The 23,162-nt window shown below is 44.5% G+C and overlaps 1 protein-coding gene across 3 annotated transcripts in view; it reads right to left on the reverse strand.

The window, feature by feature from the left end:
- Positions 1–23,162, reverse strand: part of LOC135904609 (FERM, ARHGEF and pleckstrin domain-containing protein 2-like) — a 220,828-nt gene that overhangs the window by 76,214 nt on the left and 121,452 nt on the right. For all 3 annotated transcript variants that reach the window (XM_065435478.2, XM_065435463.2, XM_065435487.2), the window contains 3 exons: positions 19,435–19,559; positions 8,850–8,922; positions 8,311–8,485 (listed from right to left, as the gene is read on the reverse strand). In XM_065435478.2, coding sequence (XP_065291550.2) covers positions 8,311–8,485; positions 8,850–8,922; positions 19,435–19,559 — 373 coding nt within the window. The remainder of the gene's footprint in view (positions 1–8,310; positions 8,486–8,849; positions 8,923–19,434; positions 19,560–23,162) is intronic.

Raw genomic sequence — 23,162 nt, forward strand, 5'->3', positions numbered from 1 at the left:
TCCACACTGATCCAACGCCTTCACATGTCCGCTGTGTGAATAAGGATTTCAATAAACTTCGCCATGCCAGCTTGGCATGGCCGACTCATGGCCTCCTAGAGTGCACCAGCTTGTGCGATGCACCAGTGAGAGAGAAATGCAATGGCAATATAAGCTGCTGCTTATACTGTGCTTTGGTGAGGAAGACCAACATTGCTCGACGGCGTGTTTGATGTGGGAGTTCTGAACTTCTGCACTGAATGTATGCCGAACCCCTCGAAAAGCTATATATTTGAAGTGCAATGGTCAAGCAAATTTTGACTTTGGATACAAATCTAGTTCATTGTGTCCATCAGCAAAGCAATTTTACTTAATTACAATAAGGTTTTAAATACATGGATCTCTATATTGATTCCAAAGATAATCTTACTTATTTGCTTATATCCATTATATCTTTATATCCCTTTTCACTTAACAAGGTTTGACTGGATTTAATCTATTCAAGAGTGCATTCTTTATCGCAATAATGTGCCAACTGTAATTCAACAAGAAGAAGACGAAAATAAACTTTACTAAAAAGAGTGGTTCGGCAGTTTTGGTTGTGGTGGCCTCAGGTGACGGCTTGAAGTCTTTGGATTTGGGAAGCGTTTTTGGCTTGCCGGACAGCCCAGAGCTGGTCTTTCAACTCCGAACTTTTGAGAGCCACCTCCCAGCAGCGGCAACGCTGACGGAGAAAATACTCAGCGGCCCCCACCCACCGCCTGGAAGAAGCGAGCTTGAGGCTCGTGGCATAACCTCGACAAGCGAGCTCGGGGTTATGGATGCATCGCAAATAGCAGTGGCTTCAGCACCGTTGTTGCAGGCACATTCCCAGAGCACGTGCTGCAGCGTTGCTCTCTATCCGCACGCTTTACATACATCAGCTGGGTATAATCCTGGGTAACAGTTGTACAAGACGACCGGGCTAGGGTAGGTGTGTGTTTGGAGTAAGCGCAAGGTCACGGCCTCATTCCCGTTATCGTGCAGTGGTGGGAATGTGCATCTTTCAAGTCTGTAGTGTTGGGTGAGGTTTCTGAATGTGGTAAAGTGATCGCCCCACACCCATCGTAGTTCTTGCTGCCTCATTTCTCTCATAGTGTCTTGATCTGGCAGATTCAATGCTCCGCTCTCAGGGGCAGAGGCAGCGTCCACGTAATCTGAGGTGGCTTGGTGTGTGAGACCTCGAGCCACGGTGTGGGCCGCCTTGTTGCCCGTAAGCGGGACATCGGTGTGTGCTGGGGTCCAGACTTTAATTTATTTTAGGGGAAAAGTTACCTATCCATGTCAGCTAAAATGTATGTTTATCCATGTCAGCTAAAATGTATGTTTCATCTATTGAAGTAGAAGTCAGTGAAAATTTCTCCTTGCAGAAAAAATTATGCAGGTCCCCCACAGCGCATGTGATGAAATGTTTTAATGTTTTAGTTTGTGTGTACTTCCCTTCCTCCGTTGGGGTTCACTAAGGGGCCATCGGAAGCAGAATGGTGCAGACCTTTTAAGCACCTGGTCTTATACAGCATGATTGTAATGCGAACCTACCCAAGGCATGTGATACAATGACACATTGCAATGCAGCCGACAAAACACCCATGCATACACAAGCGGTGCTGAACTAGTTGTATTGTATGCTGTGCACATAAGAGAACGAAGGAGAGAACACTTGATGTAACTCTCAAACACTTCCCTACAACTGGTCTTGCGGGTGCAGTGCAAAAGCTGCTGTTGAGGGAACACCTATGTCATCTGGAGTGCAAAGAATGAATACATCTAAAAAAATGAAGCAAAATATTTCCTAAAAACAAAAGGACAATAGTATTTTGCTTAAATATTCATTATTTAGATAAATATATTCTTCTAACAGCCTGTAAAATCGAATTTGAGCTTTCTTATGCAGTACTTTGTGAACAGTAATTTGACTTGTGCTTTGAGTAAACAATGTTTGCACATGGACGAGTGCCATTCACTTGGAATACTAGTTTAGTGCAATCACCAACCCATTCTTAAAACATAGAAAGGAGTATAAACATAAAAACAATTATGCAGACGGCAGGGTTCGTACACAATATTTGGCTGAAAATTCAAGGACATTTCAAGGATTTCAAGGATGCAAAAAGGCAGAATTCAAGGAGTGTTAGCGTAATTTTATCTCCTCACATGACTTAGGAAAGGAGCCCTATTTTCGCATTAATTTCTCTTTCAAGAGCTGTTATCTCCGCTTCTTTTTCTTTGGCTGTTCGACGGGAAACGTTGGCCTTGACAAGACAAGTCAGGTCATTTTTTGCTTCGGCGTCTTCCGAAAAGTGATCCGCTGACTCCTGCAAGCACTTAAGAGTTTTTTGGAGCTTTGTCTTCTTCTCTTGCATGCTCTGTAGCTCTAGCTCGAGTTCTTTTCTCTTCAAGGTTACCTGCTGTGCTACAGATTGCTTTTTCTGTTCGTCCATGTAAAACGAATACCTATGTCTGGCTTGGTGCACTGATGACTTCAGTTCTTTCGACAGCGAAACATTAAACAGCCCACCGTGGGTTTTCACGGCCTCGCAAATGACTCGTTGTGAGATATACGAGAGCTCTGCCATTATTTCGACCGCGATCTGCTTGTTTACACTGAAACCTCTTTCTACTGAAGCCTGCCCATGGCTAAGCAAGAGAAGGACCTTCAGTACTTCCCATAACATTGAGAACGCCGGGTCATGCTTCAAAAGGCGCACGAAGAGAACGTCAAGGCGTTAATGGTCTCTTTCATAGTTTTGCAGTTCATGCCGTTTTTCTTGGCAGAACTTAATGTACTGTGCACACACAATATCGCTCTTGTGCTGAGAAAGAAGCTTGCTGTCAATTAAACAGTTAAGAACAACTTTCAGCTTCCCAAGGCATATTTCTGTCTTTGACATCTCTCTAGGGTCGAAACATGACAACCCTCGAACCAGAGGGTACCTAATAGGACTTCTCTTCATGATTTTCAGGATCATGTTCCCAATGAACTTCTGACACTCACCCCTAAATTCAAAAACACACTTGGTACTCGCTTTTCCGCTCTTTAATATCTCAGCCATCCGTCCAACGTCCACCTTCTCGAGTGACGTGTAATTTGCAGTATCATGAACATCAATTCGCAACAGTTTCGTGATGCTCGTGGCTTCTGTCAACACCGAGCGCTTCATGAACCTTGCAAGGAGGCTCCTCAAGACAGTTTCAAGCTCTTTCGCTAAAAAAAAATGTCTTTGGAGAATCACTCTGAAAAACAGTCAGTCAAGAAAGGCTGCACAACCATTGCAACGTTTAGGGAAAAGTTCAGTTTCACAAGTGCAAGCTGGTCCTCTAGAAAAGCACTGACGTTCTCATACGCTCTACATTTCGGCAAGGGTAGCCTATGGTCGCTCACTACTCAGTGTAGTGCCTCAAATGCTCCAACATAGCCAGGGCTCTCTCCAGTACCGGCACGTTCTCGACCCCACGGTGGGGTACAAAAGGAAGTGGAAACAGCTTGCTCCTTGTTTATTCAACAAAATCTTCGCGGCAGGCTGGTGCATCATGGAAGAGTGAGAATGAGCTCGACAGAAAGGTGTCAACTGGCCAGCTCGTCGCATGCATTCCTGCTTTGTAAGCATTATGCACTGTGTGCAAGCCACATGGACCTATATCCAAGCACTGAACTTGAAAGTCATTCTTCATGTGCAGCTGCAACTTGTTGAAAAGACTCCAGTTGACATTCGGGCCGTCCATCGAGAGCTGCACAATCCTGCTCAGGGGAAAGGACGCAAGTGTTTCCGTCAACTTCTGCATAAGGTCGTCCGCTGTGCTGTGACCCATGAATGTCGAAGTCAGGTATCTGGTTGTCACCTCACAGTTGTTCCACAATCTGATGTGAACATCAAGTTGTTTTCTTTGCAGGTATTCATTTGCAGGTTTTCTTTGCAGGAAGTCACGTGGGCTGGGATCCCAAGACAACCCGAACCTGCCCGAAGTTTGCAAAATCGAACGCCGGTACAGCTGGCCAAATGTAAACATGCTACCAGCATGGCAGCGCCCGGCGAGGCCGGCGCGCGCTCGGCATAGTCGGCCCATTTATGCATTGCCAGCTTGAGAATATATAGTTGCATTCAAGGATACGATCACTTTCGCGCGACTCGGCGCAGGACGCGTACTTGCGCGGCCAACCTCGCCTTGCGCAGCGCAACAGACGGCCTCCGACGTGGCGGATGACAAGACGCGAAATCGTGATTGTATACTCGAAAGCGATGGCTGGACGATCCCTGCTCGCAGCGATCACGTCAACCACCGGCGACATTGATGAGTTAGCGTTGTGTCATCACAAGACATGAAAAAGCAGGTTGTCGGGTACGTTTCATACGCATAAAATTTCGCGCCGACCTGCTTGGGCTTCGATTTCAGAAATTTCGCGACCTGTTTAAAGTTTCTTTAGACAGACGAGCGCACACATAGACGCAAAACACCCACTCACAAGAAGAGAGAGAGAGAGAATCAACTTTTGTGCAGAGCCCTTAGTGACGGTTGGTGCGCGCTGGCACCAGATGGGGTGGAAGCTTCTTCTCAGGTCCCATATGTGTCCAGCAGTTCCTGGCCCCTAGCCGCCAGCGCGAGCTGGGTCGGTAGGTCGGGGCTGGACAACAAGGTCTCCCATCGCTCGGGGGGGTTGGGGCTGGGGAGGGTGGGGTGTAGGGATGGTGGGGGGTTCTTGAGCTTAGTGCACTCTGCAAGGATGTGTGCTAGAGTGCCTTTTGACCGTCTGCAAGAAGGGCATGAAGTGTCATGCTCTGTTGGGAACATCTTATGCAAGAGCACTGGATTCGCTAGCGACCCCGCTTGCGTGCGTCGCACGATCGTTTGCTGAATTCGGTTGAGTTGCGGATGCGGACGGGGAAGCCTACATCTGCCGCTTCTGTACATTTGCGTGATTTCTTTGTAGCTTGTCACGGGATGCGGTAGCCCTGGCTCGTCCTCGGCCCGGATCGATAGTTCTCGGGCATAGTGGTCGGCGAGTGCGTTGCCTTCCACTTGCGAGTGAGCCAGGACCCACACGAGCTCAACGGCCCGCCCCGGTGATTTGCATTTGTTGAGGATCGCTAGTGCCACGAAAGAGATGTTCCCCTTGCGGTAGCTTGCGTAGGCGGTCTGGGAATCTGTGACAATGGTCCTCACTCCCGGTTGTGCGAGTGCGAGGGCCACGGCCACTTCTTCTGCTTCGGCTGTATTCGTCGTCCGTATCGACGTGCCTGTGACAAGTTTATCGATGGTGGTGACGACCGCCGTTTCTCTGGTTCCGTGCTTGGGAAGCGAGGTGTCCGCGTAGAGGACCTCGGGGTCCTCTTCCAGCTGTCGAGCCAGTGCCTCGGCCCGCGCAGAGCGTCTCTCGTTGTTCCTCCCCGGCTGCATGTTCTGGGGGAGGGGCTTGGTCTTAATAATGTCTCTCCACGTTGTGGGGAGCGGCTCCGTTGTCGGTAGCTGTTCAATTTGCCATCCTATCTTGCGTAGGACGGCCCGACCGTGCTCTGTCCGGCTCAGCCTTACCCTCTGGTGGGATAGGCGTGCCTCCACCAGCTCTTCCACCGTGTCGTGGGCACCCATTTCCAGCAGCTTCTGCGTTGACGAGTAGACTGGGATGCCCATGGCGAGTTTTACTGCTTTCCTTATCGTCGTGTTCAGCGTTTCGCGGTTCACCTTCGCAAGCTGGAGGTATGGGGCGGAGTACGTTACGCGCGACACGACGAATGCCTGCACCAGGCGCAGTGCGTCTTCTTCTTCACAAGAAGAAAAGACTGCAACGAAAGCGGCAGCAAGGCGCGAACTGTACTACGCATTGCAATCAACGCATCACAAACGAACGAGAGTAGAACGCGCCACGGTTTAGCATGGTGGCACCATGCTAAACCTGGTGGCCTGGTTTCTGGTGGCCTGCGGTGGCAGGCATCACTGCCCGTGCCACCGTTGCACATTGCAGACGCTCGGTGGATGGTACACTAGAGCATATTCTAGGCACTATAACTGACCGAGCAATATGCCTTGCATTGGATTGGATTCGATTTCCGATGCATATTAGTTGCCAGACGACGTAGGGGCTGCGAGATTTAAAACCGAATCTTTCGTAAGCGAAAGGGCCTTTAAAATCAGCGTGACTTGCGGAGGTACGTCGTTAATTTTCTCTAGTGGAACAAATCCCACAGGATTTTCAAGGATTACAAGGAGCTCACGGGTATTCAAGTAGTTTCAAGGGCCCTTGAACTAATACTGTCAATATCAAGGATATTCACTGATTTCAAGGGGCTGTGCGAACCCTGGCAGACGGATAAACCCAATAAGGGGGTAAAGCACTTGTGGGGATGCTCGAATCTCATGCATCCACTGATGCCTTTTCTGCACGGCTCTCGCGTCTCTTGTAATCCAGCTTCTCCCCGTAGCTAAGTACCAGCGGCAGTTGTTATGGTTGCAGCATATTACGAGAGATGGCGCAAGTGCTGCGCTGTTAACGCCACCTAACAGCAGGGTTAGTTGGGCGCGATAGGGAGTAGGCTTTTCGTCCTTGGCTTGGGATCGGCGAGCGGCATGGACCTTCCGCAAGTGTGCCGACCCGCTTCGCGGGACCATCCCGGGAAAGGCTTGGGAGTAGCTAGGACACCGGAATGAACGAACACGATCGTTCAAACACACCACCGTTCCCGTGACCGTACACATGAATGATTATGCATTGGTATCTAGCATGCAGGCGAACATATCCACAAGGTATCCGGTCGGGGCGAGTCAGACTTCCTCAATTCGTCACGTGCCCATCGGATTGTTCTGAGGACAGTAATTCAGCTACCAGGCATTAGTGCATGAAAGGTGCAATAAAAGCCGTTGTGATTGTTTGCACTACTGTGTTGTCGTTCCCTTGTCCCAAGAGCATGCATGAGATCCCACATGCTACTAAGACGTTAACAGTATTATGGTAATTTTATCACAGTAAATGAACAAAAAGGGATGCTTTCTGGCTGCTGACATAGTGTTAAAGTGTGTAGTACATGTGCAGTAAAAATGTACCCCCAAAATGGGATTTTCAATCTGTGCAGATTATCCCATAATTTTGCAATCCTTCCTAGCCCTTATATATAGATTGGCATATTCTGAACACATATCCCAACTGAAGAACACTATTCTGCATATATTGGTCGTTTAAAGGGACACTGAAGGCAAATATTAAGTCAATACTGTTAAAATACCGTTCCAGAAACCTCGAAACGCTTGTTTCGTGCTAAGAAAAGCTTCACTAAAGAGAAAATAACATCTGAAGGGTTCGCATAACTTTAGCGCAATTCAAATCACCCGCCCCTGAGCGGGGGAGTGGCGACATTGCTTATGCCAGCCCGGCCCTTTACAGCCGTGTGCAAGTAAAATGGCGCCCAACAGAAGGTACTACGATTTTTTGCACAAAATGCAACCACACGGGCATGGAAAAACTAAGCCAAGACAGTGCATTGGATTTGGCACAGCAGCTGCCTTTGGGCATCCTGCGAAATAACATGGACGGGGAAACCTCTGCTACTTGCAGTTCGCGGGAGTTTCGCCAGCTGACAAAACCAGTGCAGCACTACGTCATAACAAAACTACTGAAACGTGAAGCCGCAGGCAGTGCAGAGTCGAGCGAAAATGAAACCTTTTGACTGCCCCCATCATTGTCAAGAGTAACGAAAATGAGTTGTTTCTTCTAAAGATTGAATAGAACTGATCAATTAGTATTTTTTTCCGCATTATAATGCAATGCAATTATCTTTTTATTACGAGAGGTTGCGTGCTGGTGACAAATAAAATGAGGAGTGCCTTTGTGATCGGCCTAGTAATTGATTGCGGGGTGAGTCGCAAGTCGTGTCCTGCATTTACCTCAGTTTCTCGATTACTAAAATTGTGTTTGCGCTAATACTGATGCCTTAGTCTTCCTCAAGAATTAATCCATCATACATACTGGACATACTGGACATAATGGACATACTAGTTGCCTGTAGTTCCCCTTTAAAGAACCAGTTAAAGACACAGATTAACAATAATGCAATGTTTATGTCGGAATGAGCGGGTCTAGTAGCGGTAATGTGGCTACGCTATCACCACCGACACCTACATGTACTAGCAGTAACACTTAGTTGCTGTCTTATTATACAGCCTTTGCAGTGCTGCAAAACTACAAGTAGGATAGCCCACAATACCAGTTATGCTTGACTCTTTCTTCAGCACCTAAGCTGGAATGGAAAGTAAGAAAGAAGTCCTGATGTCCAAAATAGTGTGAAAGTCACACTCGGAACGTACTTTCAAAGAGGGCGCAGTAGTGGAATATTCGGTGCAATGGACGCAGAAGGAACAGTGACAAGGGCAGGTAGCAGTCCCGCAGCAGCTCAAACTCTCGGCACAACTGCTCACAGTGTGGTCCTGAGTACAGGCGCTCCAGAATGTGGGGCAGCATCTCCAGGTACCGCTCATCCAGCTGCACAAAGCATAGTACCAGATTAGACCAAAATACCTCGATAGCATGACCGCTGCCCTCTCCTACTGGCTCAGTGTGCTTGCATGGCAGGAAGAACAAACGGCTCAGGATGTGAGGATTCTCCTATGTCTTAACCTCAGATTTTACATTGCTGTGATAATGCGGAAGCTGTCATCAACCAACAGTAGTGCTTGGTCTTCTCAAAGCTCCCAAAACCGTGCTACTTAGAAAATCAATTAGTAAATTCAATATCTTATTACCATGAAGGTGCGACCTTACATGTGAAAATTTATTAGTAAGGCTATATATAGATCAGAAGCACCAAATCACTGCTTGCCCCACAATGCCATGAAGGCCGACTCACCTCCAGCAAGTGTAAGTAGTCCAGCATGAGCGCACCAATACCTTGAGCAGTGGAAGAAACTGGCTTGCTGTCCCTGAAAGATACAGCAGCTAAATATACATGTAAAAAAGAAAGCACAACAAAAAAATTTCATGCCAAATGGCGGTCAAGCCTTGTCAGGCAAAGATATGCTAGTTATGCCCTCTCACTGAGTTTTCAAAAATGGCTGCTCTACTTGAGAAATGCAATGAGAATGTGGCTACTGCATTATAAAAACAACTAGTTGAAAGTTTTCATAGCTGTGACAACAATCAAAAATGCCTTTGCTTTGTTAAATAAGTCATAGTTTTGCCCGAAAGGCAACGCATCAATTGCAGTAGCAAATTAGTTGACAGCTATGCGAAGTAAAGATATTAGTTTTATCGGCCATATAAATTTGAAAACATGCACTTGCTAATTAAGTTGACATGCATGGTGTGACGCTTGCACAAGCAAACAGGAACACATCTCATGCGATGACCACAGAAACTCGCTGTCAAAACGCTGGAGTGAGGAAGCAGGGCAGCAGCAGTGAGCGAATTGACCTTCATGCTGCCTCTCGCTTCAACTAAATGGTGAGGGCACAGTGCACACGACACTATCAGCCCTCGTCGCACCTAGACTCTGTCCCCAGTGCAGATCACTTTCAAGATAGGGCCTGCATAGCCACGCCATAAGCAGCAGCTGCCAAACTGAGGCCACCGGAGGTGAGCTGCCATCATCGGCTCCATCCTCGCATGCTTTCACTCGCACACTCAGCATACGGCATGCAGTGACGATGTTATCACCCTTGGACTTCATCTGGAACATCACGGCGATGGCAGAAATGTGCCTGGAGTGTCCATTTAATTGCTATTGCAATAAAAGTAGACACTCCACCTTCTACTATGTGTGATCTATGACGAAACAGCAAGAGAAGCAGATGTGGTGTGTTGTGATAGACATAGGGAAGTCACCCATATGATTAAGAATTAATGGCTGCTTTGAACAATAGTTCACAGCTATCCTGAGTATGTATCCTACCATATTTTCCTATGTATAAGTCATGGTTTTTTCTGAATTTTTCGTTGATGCATCTTATAGAACAGTGAGACCTATGCTATCAAACTTATATCAGATGCTATGGCCACACCCTTTGTATCGAGTGGGCATGAAATGATGCTCCACTGCATATCACCTTCTACCATGCACTGCAACTACACTTCATTGCACTCGTTGCCACTATTGCTGTGCACTTCGCACGTGTTGTCGCAGCCTCGCTAACCATGGCGCCGCATGAGAAGCAAAGTCAGCAAAGTTACAACTTTGGAGAAGTGGCCAAATGGGTTAGTGAGGCATTATTGTGGCAGGGTTCCGCAAGGCTGGGTTGATCCCATTCGCGACTGATGGTGATGTTGGCAAGTTGGACACCAGCGAGTCGGAAGATGACCGTGATGTGATAGTGGAAATCCAACCTGAAGTAGTTGTGTTGTTTGTAAGCGACTTGGAGGAGGGCTACTTCGATGGTTCTGACTAAACCCTGTCATGTAAGCTATTAACAGCATTGTTCATGCAATAAGAATAAAATACTTCTGAAAAGTATTCTCTAGACTTTGGAAGGCGCTTGCACGCGTGTCAGCACTGCCTAACACAGGATGCGTGCAGAAGTGGCAGCTACTGCAAGCATGTATTTTTGTCACACTTTCTCATGACCTGATCCTCAACAAGTTTTTAAATACGGAATGAACAGGCGCATTTTATACACTGATACAACTTATGTACATTTTTTTTAAAGGAAGAACTGCCGTTTTGAGGAGGGTGCAATTCATACAAAAGTGCAACTTATAGACCGCCAAATATAGTAATTTTTATTCAGTAACATAACCACCTCTAAGGCGTGGAATACTTTTAAGGGGCAACTCCAGCAATGATAAGGTTTACTGATCTTAAAATAAAATTTGTGAGCCATGTTCTTCCGGACACTTTGTTTATCTGTGAGAAACCACATGACAGAGCATTGTGTAGTTTAGTTCTTCCAAAACTTTATATTAAAGACCCACATGTGCATTTCTAATCCATGCCCTTCTATGGCTAATTTCTAGTGGCCACACCAGTTGATAATAGCAGTGGGGTTACATTTTTGGTCTATGTAACTGAAACAATGGTGCAAACGTTTGACAAAAAAGTAATTGCTGCAAGTTTTATTCTTCATATTACTGTACAGCTATTGCAGTTGCTGAAATAGTAGCAGGTTGTTTTGTCCTGAGGTCTGCATTAACAGCATAGCAAAGATGAAAGGAATCTTTTATTGCCTCTACCCTATAAACAAGGCTCAAGGTAAGTGGATTAGTGTGGTCTGACATGTAAAGGTTCCCCCCAAAAAGTGCTCACGTACTCTGCAATTACAGAAAGTATTAGCCTGATTATGCAAGATTAACACTTGATATGCACTAGCACTGCCAGGACTAGGATGAAAACAGCAGCACCAGCGATGATGTTATGCCAAACCAACATGTACTGGGATATCCTCTTACGTGACCCATACTCCCTCAAGAAGTTTGCATTGCTGCAGAAACCTTTACATGGGCAGATTACAGCCATACCATGCAACAGGATGTTCACATTGAATGCAGCATCACAAGATGTCCCTATAACGGCTAGTGTTCCCAGCTTCAAATCAACACGCCTGTAAAACAACGCACCCTTATTTCACTAAGGTGTTGGTAAAATGCATTGCCACATCGCCACAGGCTTGGAGACCCCCCATACCAGGATGCCTTTTTTTTTTCACTTTGCTTAGTTTTTCAAACTTTACTTCCTTACTCTCTATGGTGCATATATTAAAAAAATGATGGAAAAAAAATATTGCTGGCTCATTGCACTTACTAAACCAGTTGTAAACCACTGTACAAGAATAAACTTGTTTATTTATAAATAAAGGAGAAATTGGTATGTTATTGCTTGGTAACATTGCAGCATAATGTAGTGCAAATCTATGCTCGTCACTGTCACCAGGTGTGTGCTAAAGTTGTATCGATGGCCGTTTATAGCAAACTTCAGCATTCAACTGTAAAAACTTATGAAAAACCAATTTCGATTACTATTAAAGAATGCATTTAGCATGCTTTCAGAGGCATTTATTCGTGCCACTATGTTGCACTAAATGTTATAGGTGATGTTATCAGTTTTATATGTGGAGTATGATGGGTGGATTATTTATCCATTTAGTGTGCCGGCACTGCACGAGGTTCCAAGTTGGTCCTTGATGAAGTGGTGCTCAAAGTAGTGCTGGTTGTCTTCCATATTCAGGTCTGGTTAGACTGAGCTGTCTTCAGGGTCAGCCCACAAAAACAGTTAGACACTCATGCAAAATTGGAGTAAGCTCCCAGAGAACGCTAAACATAGTAAATAAAACTGGACTGCACTAACACGCCGTGTTACCAGTCGATCACAAATGCATATGTGAGTGCCTAGTTTTTACGTGAGAAGCTATGCTTTTAAAGAGGTCATGCTTTTATTTATAATTGCTGCCTTCCCGTACAACATTACCGAATGCGTGTAGCTAGGAGACAGCCTGAAATGCAAGAAAGAAGGAAAGTTATGAGCTCTGAGGAAAGAAGGTCCAATGCTATGCCCTGTCGCACCATGCTTTGTGGTCGCCAACATGAATTGGAATGGTTCATGTTTATAAGGAATGCTATGGCATTCAAATTATAATCATGCATCCAATTTTTATTGCTTCTTTTGTACATTATTTGAGTGTTCATACAGCTAGGAGAGGCATGAAAATTATTTTTGAATTATTTATTCAAGGTCTTTCACAGGCTCTGAAGTGGAGTATTGTGTGAGGGGGGTTACAATTACAACTTTCACCATTATGGAAATGGAAGCTACACAATAGTTAGCGAAAAAGGTTGTATCCAATTTATACAGTTAAAGGGACACTAAAGGTTACTATTAAGTGAACGTGGACTGTTGAAATACCATCCCAGAAACCTCCAAATGCTTGTTTCGTGCCAAGGAGAGATTTATTTTAAGAGAAAATGCATTCTGAAGCGTCCGCGTACCTCTAGCGCAGTTCAAATCGCCCGCCCTCCGATCGAGGAGTACTGACATCATGGTCCCATGTGACGTTGCGCCATCGGTGAGTAGAACGGCGTCCGCAGACGGCGCTACGGCTTTTCTGCGCAAAACGCAAACGCGCGGCCAGAAACAGAGCCAACACACAGCCGACAGCAGAGCGAAAGCGGGAGTATGGTGGCTAGCGGAAGGAGAAACGCGCGACCATAAGCCAGTACTTTATTCTATGACGCAAACTTCGACGCTCGTCGCAATGGACCCTGACAACGACAGATTGGCTCGCGATGCTGGGCTCAACTTCAGCGATTTGAGCACTGATGAGCGCAACCTGCTGCTAAAGGCTCACGCTGCCGGCGTCGTTGCGTACTACGACGGCAGCCTCGACACCGGCTCTCCGGAGCGGTGAAGCAACGAGGGCTTCCCACGACATCACAAGGACGTGGCATTCTCACTGCTTGTTCGAAAGGAAAGTTTCGCGAGCCAGCAGAACCCGCACAGCACGACGAGATAACGAAACTACTGAAACTCCAAAGCGTGCGCGGCGCAGAGTCGAGCGCGCAGAGTCGAGCGCGCAGAGTCGAGCGTGCAGAGTCGAGCGAAAACGAAACCTTTCGACCACCCATACTACAGAAGGGTAACGTCAAAATGTTATTTTTTTCTTAGAATCGAATAGACGTAGACAAGTAGCATTTTCTTTCGTCTTATAATCGAATGAAATGATATTTTCAATATGAGTAGTTGAGTATAAGTAACGCAAATTATGAGGAGTGCTTTCGTCATCGGGCTAGTACCGGAATGTCGCTGGGGGGGTCTCAAATCATGTCATGCATTTACCTCAATTTCTCGGTTACTAAAGCTCTGTTCGCGATTATATTGACGCCTTAGACGTTCTAGAACATTGCTCTACCACTTTAACTTGATTTTCTGGTAACCTTTAGTGTCCCTTTATGGCTCGAGTAAGAAATTTGTAAATGTACAGGTAATTCTATTTAAAACACGTTCACATGACAAGTTTGCATAATCAATTCAAAGTCAACATTTAAAATGTGCACTTAACTCCTGTCAAAAGGTCACGGGATTAACAATATTAGTTATTGTGTCAGGAAGACCATTCCAATATTTAATGGCCTATGGCAAGACAGATGAATTAAATGCATTAGTTCTGCCAAAGAGGCTTTGAAAGTTATGTTCATTATATAAATGTCTTGAAGAATGGAGTGGATGAGTTAAGTATAAGGAAAACAAATGCTCACTGTGAATTATATTGTGCAATAAACAAAGAAGCGAAATAGTTTGAAATTTTTCTAAAAGCGGGAGTGTTAGTGTTATCTTGATGTTTGTTACGCTAGAGCTTATGCTATAATCTCCGACAATGAATCAGGCGGCTCGGTTCTGAATAGGTTCAAGGTCACTGATTAGATAAGTTTGGTAACGTGACCAAATGGGCACAACATATTCAAGTTGAAGGTGAACAAATGTTTGATGTGCTAGCTTGCGAGTAGTGTAAAGAGTATTGTAAATATTACGCTTCAGGTAGCCGAGTGTACTCGATGCTTTTGCTGTAATTGTGTTGGTATGAGTTGACCATGAAAGAGTTGGTGTAAGATGGACTCCTAGATACTTATACAAGGATGTGCTGGAAAGAGAACATTTGTTAAGCATATTGAGTAAATGAAGAATTCATGCGTTTATGACTAAAGGTAACCAACTTGCATTTATCTGTATTTAACGTCATTTGCCATGAGAAACACCAATGGGAGATTTGATCAAGATCTTGTTGAAGAGCAATGAGGACATGATGCGCTTGAATTTTTCAGTATACGACGCAGTCATCCACATGTCACTGAATGGTTGATGAAATACCTGAGGGAGGGTCATTTATGAAAATAAGAGATAAAAGTGAACCCAGCCTGCTACACTGAGGTACACCAGAGGTAACAGACATATCAGAAGACTAGTTGTCAATGACTGTGAACTCTTTATGGAATGACAAGAAGTTTTGAAACCATGAGACAGTTAGGGAGTCGAGCTTAAGGCAAGATAGTTTGGCAAACAGACGTCTGTGTGCAACAATGTCAAAGACCTTCAAAAAATCTATGAATACAGAGTCCGTTTGGAAATTATCATCCATGCTTGTGCCAAGGTCATTAGTAAATTCAAGTAATTGTGTTTCACAGGAAAGACCTTTTCTAAATTAATGCTGGTTAGGAAAGAAGAAAGTGTTTTTGTTTTTTATTTTTTCTAAGTGATGTGCAATGTTAGAAACAATAATGTGTTCAAGAATTTTTCCAGAGACAGTTTTTAGAGATATAGGATAACAAGTTATATATTTTACAAAAGAAAACTTGAAAGGAATACGACGAGTGTGTGTGCTACCACCTAGGTGGAAAATTTGCAGGCACTGCTCCCTTAAGAAGAAAGTCTGAACTAGCAATGCTGAAGAATAAGTATGTTACCAAACGGCCGCATGGCACGTTAGTAAAAAGACACCAGCCTGTGGGTGTCTGAAACTGCACAGAAACATTGTTACCAAACAGTAGCGCCACCCCATAGAGGGTTAATATTTATCACATTACATTTATCCTTGTTCACTGCATAGGTCTCACACTTAGCTACATAAATGTCATAGCTTTACTCAATCAGCAATTCATTAGTTACTTATCATTGCTAGCATGACTAGCACTTTTAACAGATTTTATGACAAAAATTACCTGCCAAAACATAAAATGAACCATTTTTTGCACTTTAAATAGTTGGGTGAGTAAAATAAGACTTGCTTATTCAGGACAAAAAGTTATTTCTATCGTGCCTTTCGATCTATTAAAACAGGTGCTTTCTTTTTGCGGTCTCCCCCTTAAGTCACTATTCTCTTTTGCATACTATTAATATTATGCATCTTGCATTTATGAACAAGAACAGCCATTAACAGATATGCTGCAGCTTGAAGCTCATAAAATGGACAGATGGCATTGAAAGGACTCTAGTAGTTCCATGAGTAAAGATGTGCCTCTACCTACGTTTGTTAATCTTTACCAATTTTCATAAATTCACATTTGTTAATGATAGTGTGTGGTAAAGCTAATGTATATACCAGATCTCCCAGCTATCGTGCACCAAGTGTTACAGTGAAACGGTATACCTCTACCCTCCAATGTGTTTGTCGTGTCTGTGGGCAAAAATAACCTTTTTCGTGAACAGATCCCAGAGGTAGCGCAATCATATGCTCAAATTGAAGCAAGAAGTGTGCATATTCTTTCAAATCACACACATCATCATCATTATCATCATCAGCCTATTTTATGTTCACTAAAGGATGAAGGCCACTCCCCGCGATTTCCAATTACCCCTGTCCTGCACCAGCCAATTCCAACTCGCACCCGCAAATTTCCTAATTTCGTAGCACCTTCTAGTCTTCTGTCATCCTCTACTGGACTTCCCCTTCTCTTGGTACCCATTCTGTCACCCCATTGGTCCAACAGTTATCTACTCTACGCATTACATGACCTGCCCAATGCCATTTTTTTCTCTTCATGTCAATTACAATGTCGTCTATACCCGTTTTCTCTCTGATCCAAACCACTTTCTTTCTGTCTCTTAAAGTTATGTCTAGCATTCTTCGTTCCATCACTCTTTGCGCAGTCCTTAACTTGTCCTCAAGCTTCGTTGTCAGTCATCAAGTCTCTGCCCCATATGTCAGCACCAGTAAAATGCAGTGATTGTATACCTTCCTTTCCAATGATAACGGTAAGCTTCCAGTCAGGAGCTCCCAATGCCTGCCGTGTGCGCGATCCAACCCATTTTTATTCTTCTGTGAATTTCCTTCTCATGGTCAGGGCTCCCCGTGATTAGTTGACCTAGGTAAACGTACTCCTTCACAGACTCTAGAGGCTGACCGGCGATCCTGAATTCTTGTTCCCTTGCCCGGTTATTCATCATTATCTTTGTCTTCTGCATATTATTCTTCAGCCCCACTGTTACACTCTCTCTGTTAAGGTGCTCAATCATTTGTTGTAACTCGTCTGCAGTGTTGCTGAATAGAACAATGTCATCGGCAAACCGAAGGTTGCTGAGGTATTCGCCGTCGATCCTTACTCCCAAACCTTCCCAGTTTAATAGCTTGAAAATTTCTTCCAAGCACGCAGTGAATAGCATAGGAGAGATTGTGTCTCCTTGTCTGACTCCTTTCTTTATAGGTATCTTCCTACTTTTCTTGTGTAGAATTAAGCTGGCTCTGGAATCTCTGTAGATATTTTCCAAGGTATTTAGTAAGCGGTCTGTACTCCTTGATTATGCAATGTCTCTATGACTGCTGGTATCTCTACTGAATCAAATGCATTTTGTAATCTATGAAAGCCATATAGAGAGGCTTACTGTACTCTGCGGAATACTCAATAACCTGACTAATGACATGGATGTGATCCATTGTAGAGCATCCCTTCCTGAAGCCCGCCTGTTCCCTTGGTTGACTAAAGTACAGTGTTGCTCTTATTCTATTGGAGATTATTTTGGTAAATATTTTATATAATACTGGGAGTAAGCTAATGGGCCTATAATTTTTCAATTCTTTAACGTCTTCCTTTTTGTGGATTAGTATAATGTTTGCATTCTTCCAGTTTTCTGGGACCCTTGCAGTCGATAGACACTTCGTATAAAGAGTCACCAGTTTTCCAAGCAATATGTCTTCTCCATCTTTGTTTAAATCGACGGTTACTCCATCTTCTCCTGCCGCTCTTCCTCGTTTCATGTCTTGCAAAGCCCTTCTGACCTCATCTCTAGCTATAGGAAGAGTTTCTGTATTCTGTTCATTATCGTCCCAAATGGAGCTCTCCTGAGTCCTTCGGGTACTGTACAGGTCGGTATAGAATTCTTCTTCTGCATTTATTATACCTTCGAGATTGCTGATGATATTGCCCTGGTTATTTTTTAGTGCATACATCTTAGTTTGTCCTATGCCAAGTTTCCTTCTCACTGATTTAAGGCTGCGACCATTTTTTACGGCTTCCTCAGTCTTTCTCACATTATAATTTCGAATATCACTTATTTTCGCCTTGTTGATCAGTTCTGACAGTTCCGCAAATTCAATCTTATTTCTTGAGTTGGACACTTTCATTCTTTATCGTTTCTTTATTAGTCCTTTGTATTAGGTCAGCTTGCCTATTGGTTGCCTTGGTGCCTTGCCTCCCACTTCAGTTGCTGCCTCTGAAGCCAGGCTCACTAGGGTTTAATTCATTACCTCAATGTCATCATCATCATCATCTCTCTGATCTAAGGCTGCAAATTTGTTTGTAAGTACGAGCCTAAATTTTTCTGCTTTTACCCTTACTGCCTCTAAGTTGACCTGTTTCTTCTTGACCAATTTTACTCTTTTTCTCTTCAAATTGAGATGAATCCTAGCCCTCACGAACCTATGATCAGTGCACTTTACCCTACCTATCACTTCTACATCCTGCACTATTCTGGGATCGGCAAAAAGTATGAAATCAATTTCATCTCTTGTTCACTCATGGCCAAGTCGCAGGCCATTGAAACCTCTTTGGCAAATAATCAGATAAAGTGCATGTACAATGTCACCATGTAAATAATTTCAAGCCACGTCACAATGGGTAATCATTCTAGGTGTCGTTTACAGCTTCGCTGTCCAACCGCCTTCACAGCACCGATAGGAGCCCAAGTATTTTTTTGAAAAATGGAAGCCTTCTATGCAGATGAAACCAATGGCATGCCATTAGCAGCAATCTGAAGAAGCGTCGTTTTTTTATTGTTCTTCCTAATAAATTATTTAGTAAAATTTTTCAATGAACGTCTTATTCTGAGTTTGAGTTTATTCAACCACATGGTAGGTACATAAAAATGCACATGGACGTGGTTAGGTGTAATGAGAAAAAAGCTGCATTTAACAGCTTGACTGGCCCCATCACCCAGATGTAAATTACCATGTAAATAAGGCAATTATGTTATTCTATGGCAGTTATGTTATTCTATGGCAGTTAGTTATTCTATGGCAGCTATGTCAACATTAGGTGTTAGAGTGACTTTATTAACATCACTTTCACTTGTCTGCGACATGCTATTTTTTTAGCAGCTCTTTCTTTCATGAAATTCGTTCAAAAAATTGTTCAAGAAATAGCAGTGCACTTGAGACGTAGCCCAAACTAGAAAATTTATATATTTGAAATAAACTGGATCTTACTTTGCGGATGCCTCTACTCTACTAATTTCAGTAACTGCAGCAGTTTAGTTTTGTGTTAGGTAATTCACTTTAAGTTTTGTTGTAAATAATTATGCTCACATATGCCACGGCACTAATGAAAGATTAAACTGCCGACAGGGGACAGACGGAATGAGAGAATTACGTACATTGTATCGTTTCAATAAGCTCACAGAGCCCAGTAGCACAGCTGGGTGACTCGACCAACACTGAACTGTGCTTTCTAACGTCAGCAATGCGGCAGCGATTTACCAAGGCAGCAGTTTGCATAAATGAAAACAAAAAAGCGATTGAAATCACCAAGAAGCCATTTGCTGTTCAAGTTCATGAAGCAGACCACAGTGCAGCTTGTAGATGGGTGCAAGTAGTGAGAAAAGTGAGGCTGTTTCAGATGATCCAAGTTTTTCAGCCCATTCCCGAAAGGCCTGCGAAAAAGAAGTGTACACAGCTCCAAAAATGCATCCCAGGCAAATCTCAAGTATACAGTTTCCCTTTTGCCAGTCATCTCTTCTAGCAGCCCATAACAGATACAGACCATGCTGCTTTATGTAGGAAAACCAATATATTGTTCTTTTTTTAAAGTAAAACACGACTTCCTCAAGTTTTACACTGTGAGCAGTTTCTACAACTAGTCTTCAAAATCAATGCTTTCCTAATTTTGGTTGGATAAGAAAAGCACTCGAATCACCACAGTGGGATACTCCTCAAGAGGTTGTCAATGTTAACTGGAAGATAAGACAGGGGGTCCTACAACGTAAAACTATTCCAATATGTTTTTATTCCAATCTCCCGACATCAAATTTGCGTAACCGTCGATGCAAGCATTGGGCGATCACCCACAGGGTTGTCTGAACAGACCAATCAAACGCTCTCCTCGTCCACAGGAGGCAACTTTTGTTGGCTTGAAAAACGTATAACATTGCATAGCGGCTTGTCTTATCTAATTGGTTGACAAGAGGCGAGGAGCATGGTCAAGTGGACAGGGATTCGATGGGACGAGCCACTGTACTGAAAACCGATAAACGGATGAAGAGGGTGGTGCCGGCGCATGCGATTGGTCCGCTTTCAGTTACTTAGCTCATGGTTGCTGGTAGAAAATCGCGGCGACGTGCAACGGAAGCTTAAGAATAACGCTAGAGATCCTCAGCAAAGAAGAGTTGGCAGAAGGAGGTAGCAAACGTACCGAAAGTGCTCGAAAACATTACACGGCCGCACAAAAAGTTTTATTATACGCAAAGAAACCCATGCTATCCGGCAGGTGCGAGTAGCTAGTACCTGAGCGATGAGCGGCAGCTATATTTTATTCTTTTCGAAACGGGGCAGCCTGCGGCTATTCAGAAGAAATTTCAGTTTTGTGCCGCATATTAATGCATCTTTAACGCGTACACATAACATTGACGCGGTGAGTTTTTGCGGCTTTGTGACGTCGCATGACAGGCAGGTGAAGTGGGTGTAGCCCGAAAAATTTTGAGCAATAGCCGAGGGCTAATGGCGAAAAGTCATCGAATCAGAAATGACTGTTTTTCTTTCGTTCAGTCAAACCATGCATAATCAGTGTGTACATGTCATATCAGATGGGGAGCTATTGCGGTTCTCGTGACGTCACATGACAGACAGCTGAAGGGGGGTGGTTCAAAAAAATTTTGACCAATTGCAGAGGGCTGATTGCAGAATTGGAATAGAAAAGTTTGGAATATATTTAGGTTATAGCGCCCGGGCTATCGACAGTAAAGGAATAAAAGTGACCCAAAGAGAGGTGAGCCTGTTTCATTCTTGTCTTGAACTACTATAGTGAAAACACGATAAACTAATGACATAACTTAATGTAGAAAATTAAGCTGAGACTTGTGCCCAGCAATAAAAAGGAGGGAGTCAGAGGGGGACACATAAAGAGACAAGTGCCTTCAGCCAGAACCAAAGCCTGAATTGCACAATAGTACTTCCAAATTTCTCCACAATTACTGACAAAAAATTTTAAAAAATATTTATTCATACCCCAAGTTCGGAAATGTGATACAGTATTTAAAACAAAGCTCAAACTGTTAGCAAGGGCAAACATTAGGTCAGTTATAAAAACTTTTTTTATATAAATTTTGTCTATGCAAATATAACTTCCTTCTATCTCAATAAACTTTATTGGTTTACAGCACATATGTGGTTTTATGAAAACATTCATTTTATGAAAATTTATCGTGTTTCAATGGACTCTGATTCAATTCTTAGAGGTTTCGTACCTGAAAAATAATATCAACAAGCTAAAACAATAGGTTTTCTAAGTAGTCTCTGATTAGCATCTTTCTGCAAAATACGGCCTGGCTTGCTTCAGCACAGTTTCCTGTGGTACACAATATGTACTCTACATGGCACTACCAGCTGGTCAGACACGAGGCACATTCAAAATCAAGCAACAAGAATGCAGAGCCAACAGTACAGAAGAAAGCACACAGGAGCCTATGTTCCCATGTATAGATATCTTCAATGCCAGCCTGTGGTGTTCAGCAAGATTAAATTGTGAGAACGCAATACTTGATATGCATGCAAAAGCCCTGCACAGCCTTTTGTTGGGTGACACTACTAGCAAGCCTTTGTAAAACAGCTGAGGAAAGCTGAAGGCACTATGTGGCTTCAGTGGCATATACTGTAACAAATACAAGTAGTTATTACACATTTTTGAGAATGCAGAAGGCACAATTTCAGTGTCACTCTTTATTGCAAAAGAATATTATTAAATATTCCTTGAACTAGCATATTGTGGTGTAGACGCCTGATCCAAATTTTTAGAATCAATTATTCAAAGCATATATAGTATTTTAGTGCCCCTTTAAGAAGCTCTGCAATATAGTCTGTGGGGATGCGCGACCCTCGCGCCTCCCCTGATGTTTTTCCCGCATAGCGCGTCTCCTGTAATCCCGCTTCGCCGCGTGGCCTGCGTGACGTCCGCGCGGTCGATGTGGTTGAAGCGCAGTCCGAGAGATGGCGCTAGTGTTGCGCTGCTGCGGGGTTACTTGGGTGCGGGAGAGACAAGGCGCTCTCTCTTGGGTTCGAGACAGCAAGCAGCACGGACGTGCCGCGCGGCGTGGACGTCCCGCGCGAGCGCGCGGCGACCCATGCTTCCGCGAGACCGCCTCGCGTGGCCGCCTTCGAAGGCGCCACGATTCGCGTGACTATACACGCGAACGACCAGGCGTTGGGATCCAGCATGAGGCGAACATATTCGCTCGCTTGCGGTCGCGGTAAGTCGGACTTCTATATTTGTCGCGCGCCCACCGGCATGTTTTGTGGATAGCAACTCGGATAGCAGGCATTGATCTATGAAAGGTGCAATAAATACCCTTGTGATTGTTTGCACTACTGTGTTGTCGTTCCTTTGTCCCAAGAGTACGGTGTGAGAATCCCACATCTCCCACATCTGGCTGCCCAACGTGGGACTCTTGGGGCATCGGACGATAGCTTTAACAGTTTTGCTTCGTTCGAGACCTTTGTTTGAACCGAAGCGTAGGCCTAGCGTGAATTTTGATCGCTAGCTAGCGTCGGCGGCGTGCTTTCTTGAGCGAGGTGACGGTGGCTGTAGTGTGTTTGAACATGTCAACATGCTAAGCCTTTTCGCAAGTGTTTTTTTTTTTCAATGACATTCGTCGGTACGAGAGCCACGTGGTCCGCATCCTGGGAGAGCGAGGCATAGCTCCCGCGGAGCATATTGGCAAGCCTGAAGCGAGTGAGTACGGAAGCCTCGTGGGTGGTCCGAATTTCTTATGTAAATAGCTTCTTCTATCTCTTTGACTCGGATGAAGTCGCGGCTCTGGGAGCCGGGTGGCCGCGGGCCACGGGTGCCCCTACGGGCTGACTGGTATTGCGGCCTGGCACCGGGCGCTCCGACACCGTCTGGGACGGTGGGCGCCGTCAACTCGGATGCTGTGTGCACCGAGCGGAGTAGGACCACTTCACAGAGCTGACGACTTCTCGCGGCTGCCTGTTTTGCGCTCATTTTGGGTGTTGTTTTGGATGCCGGTTGTTGTCAGGGTAGCGAC

This window comes from Dermacentor albipictus, chromosome 1 (assembly GCF_038994185.2).
Source record: "Dermacentor albipictus isolate Rhodes 1998 colony chromosome 1, USDA_Dalb.pri_finalv2, whole genome shotgun sequence".
NCBI classification, from domain to species: Eukaryota; Metazoa; Arthropoda; class Arachnida; order Ixodida; family Ixodidae; genus Dermacentor; species Dermacentor albipictus.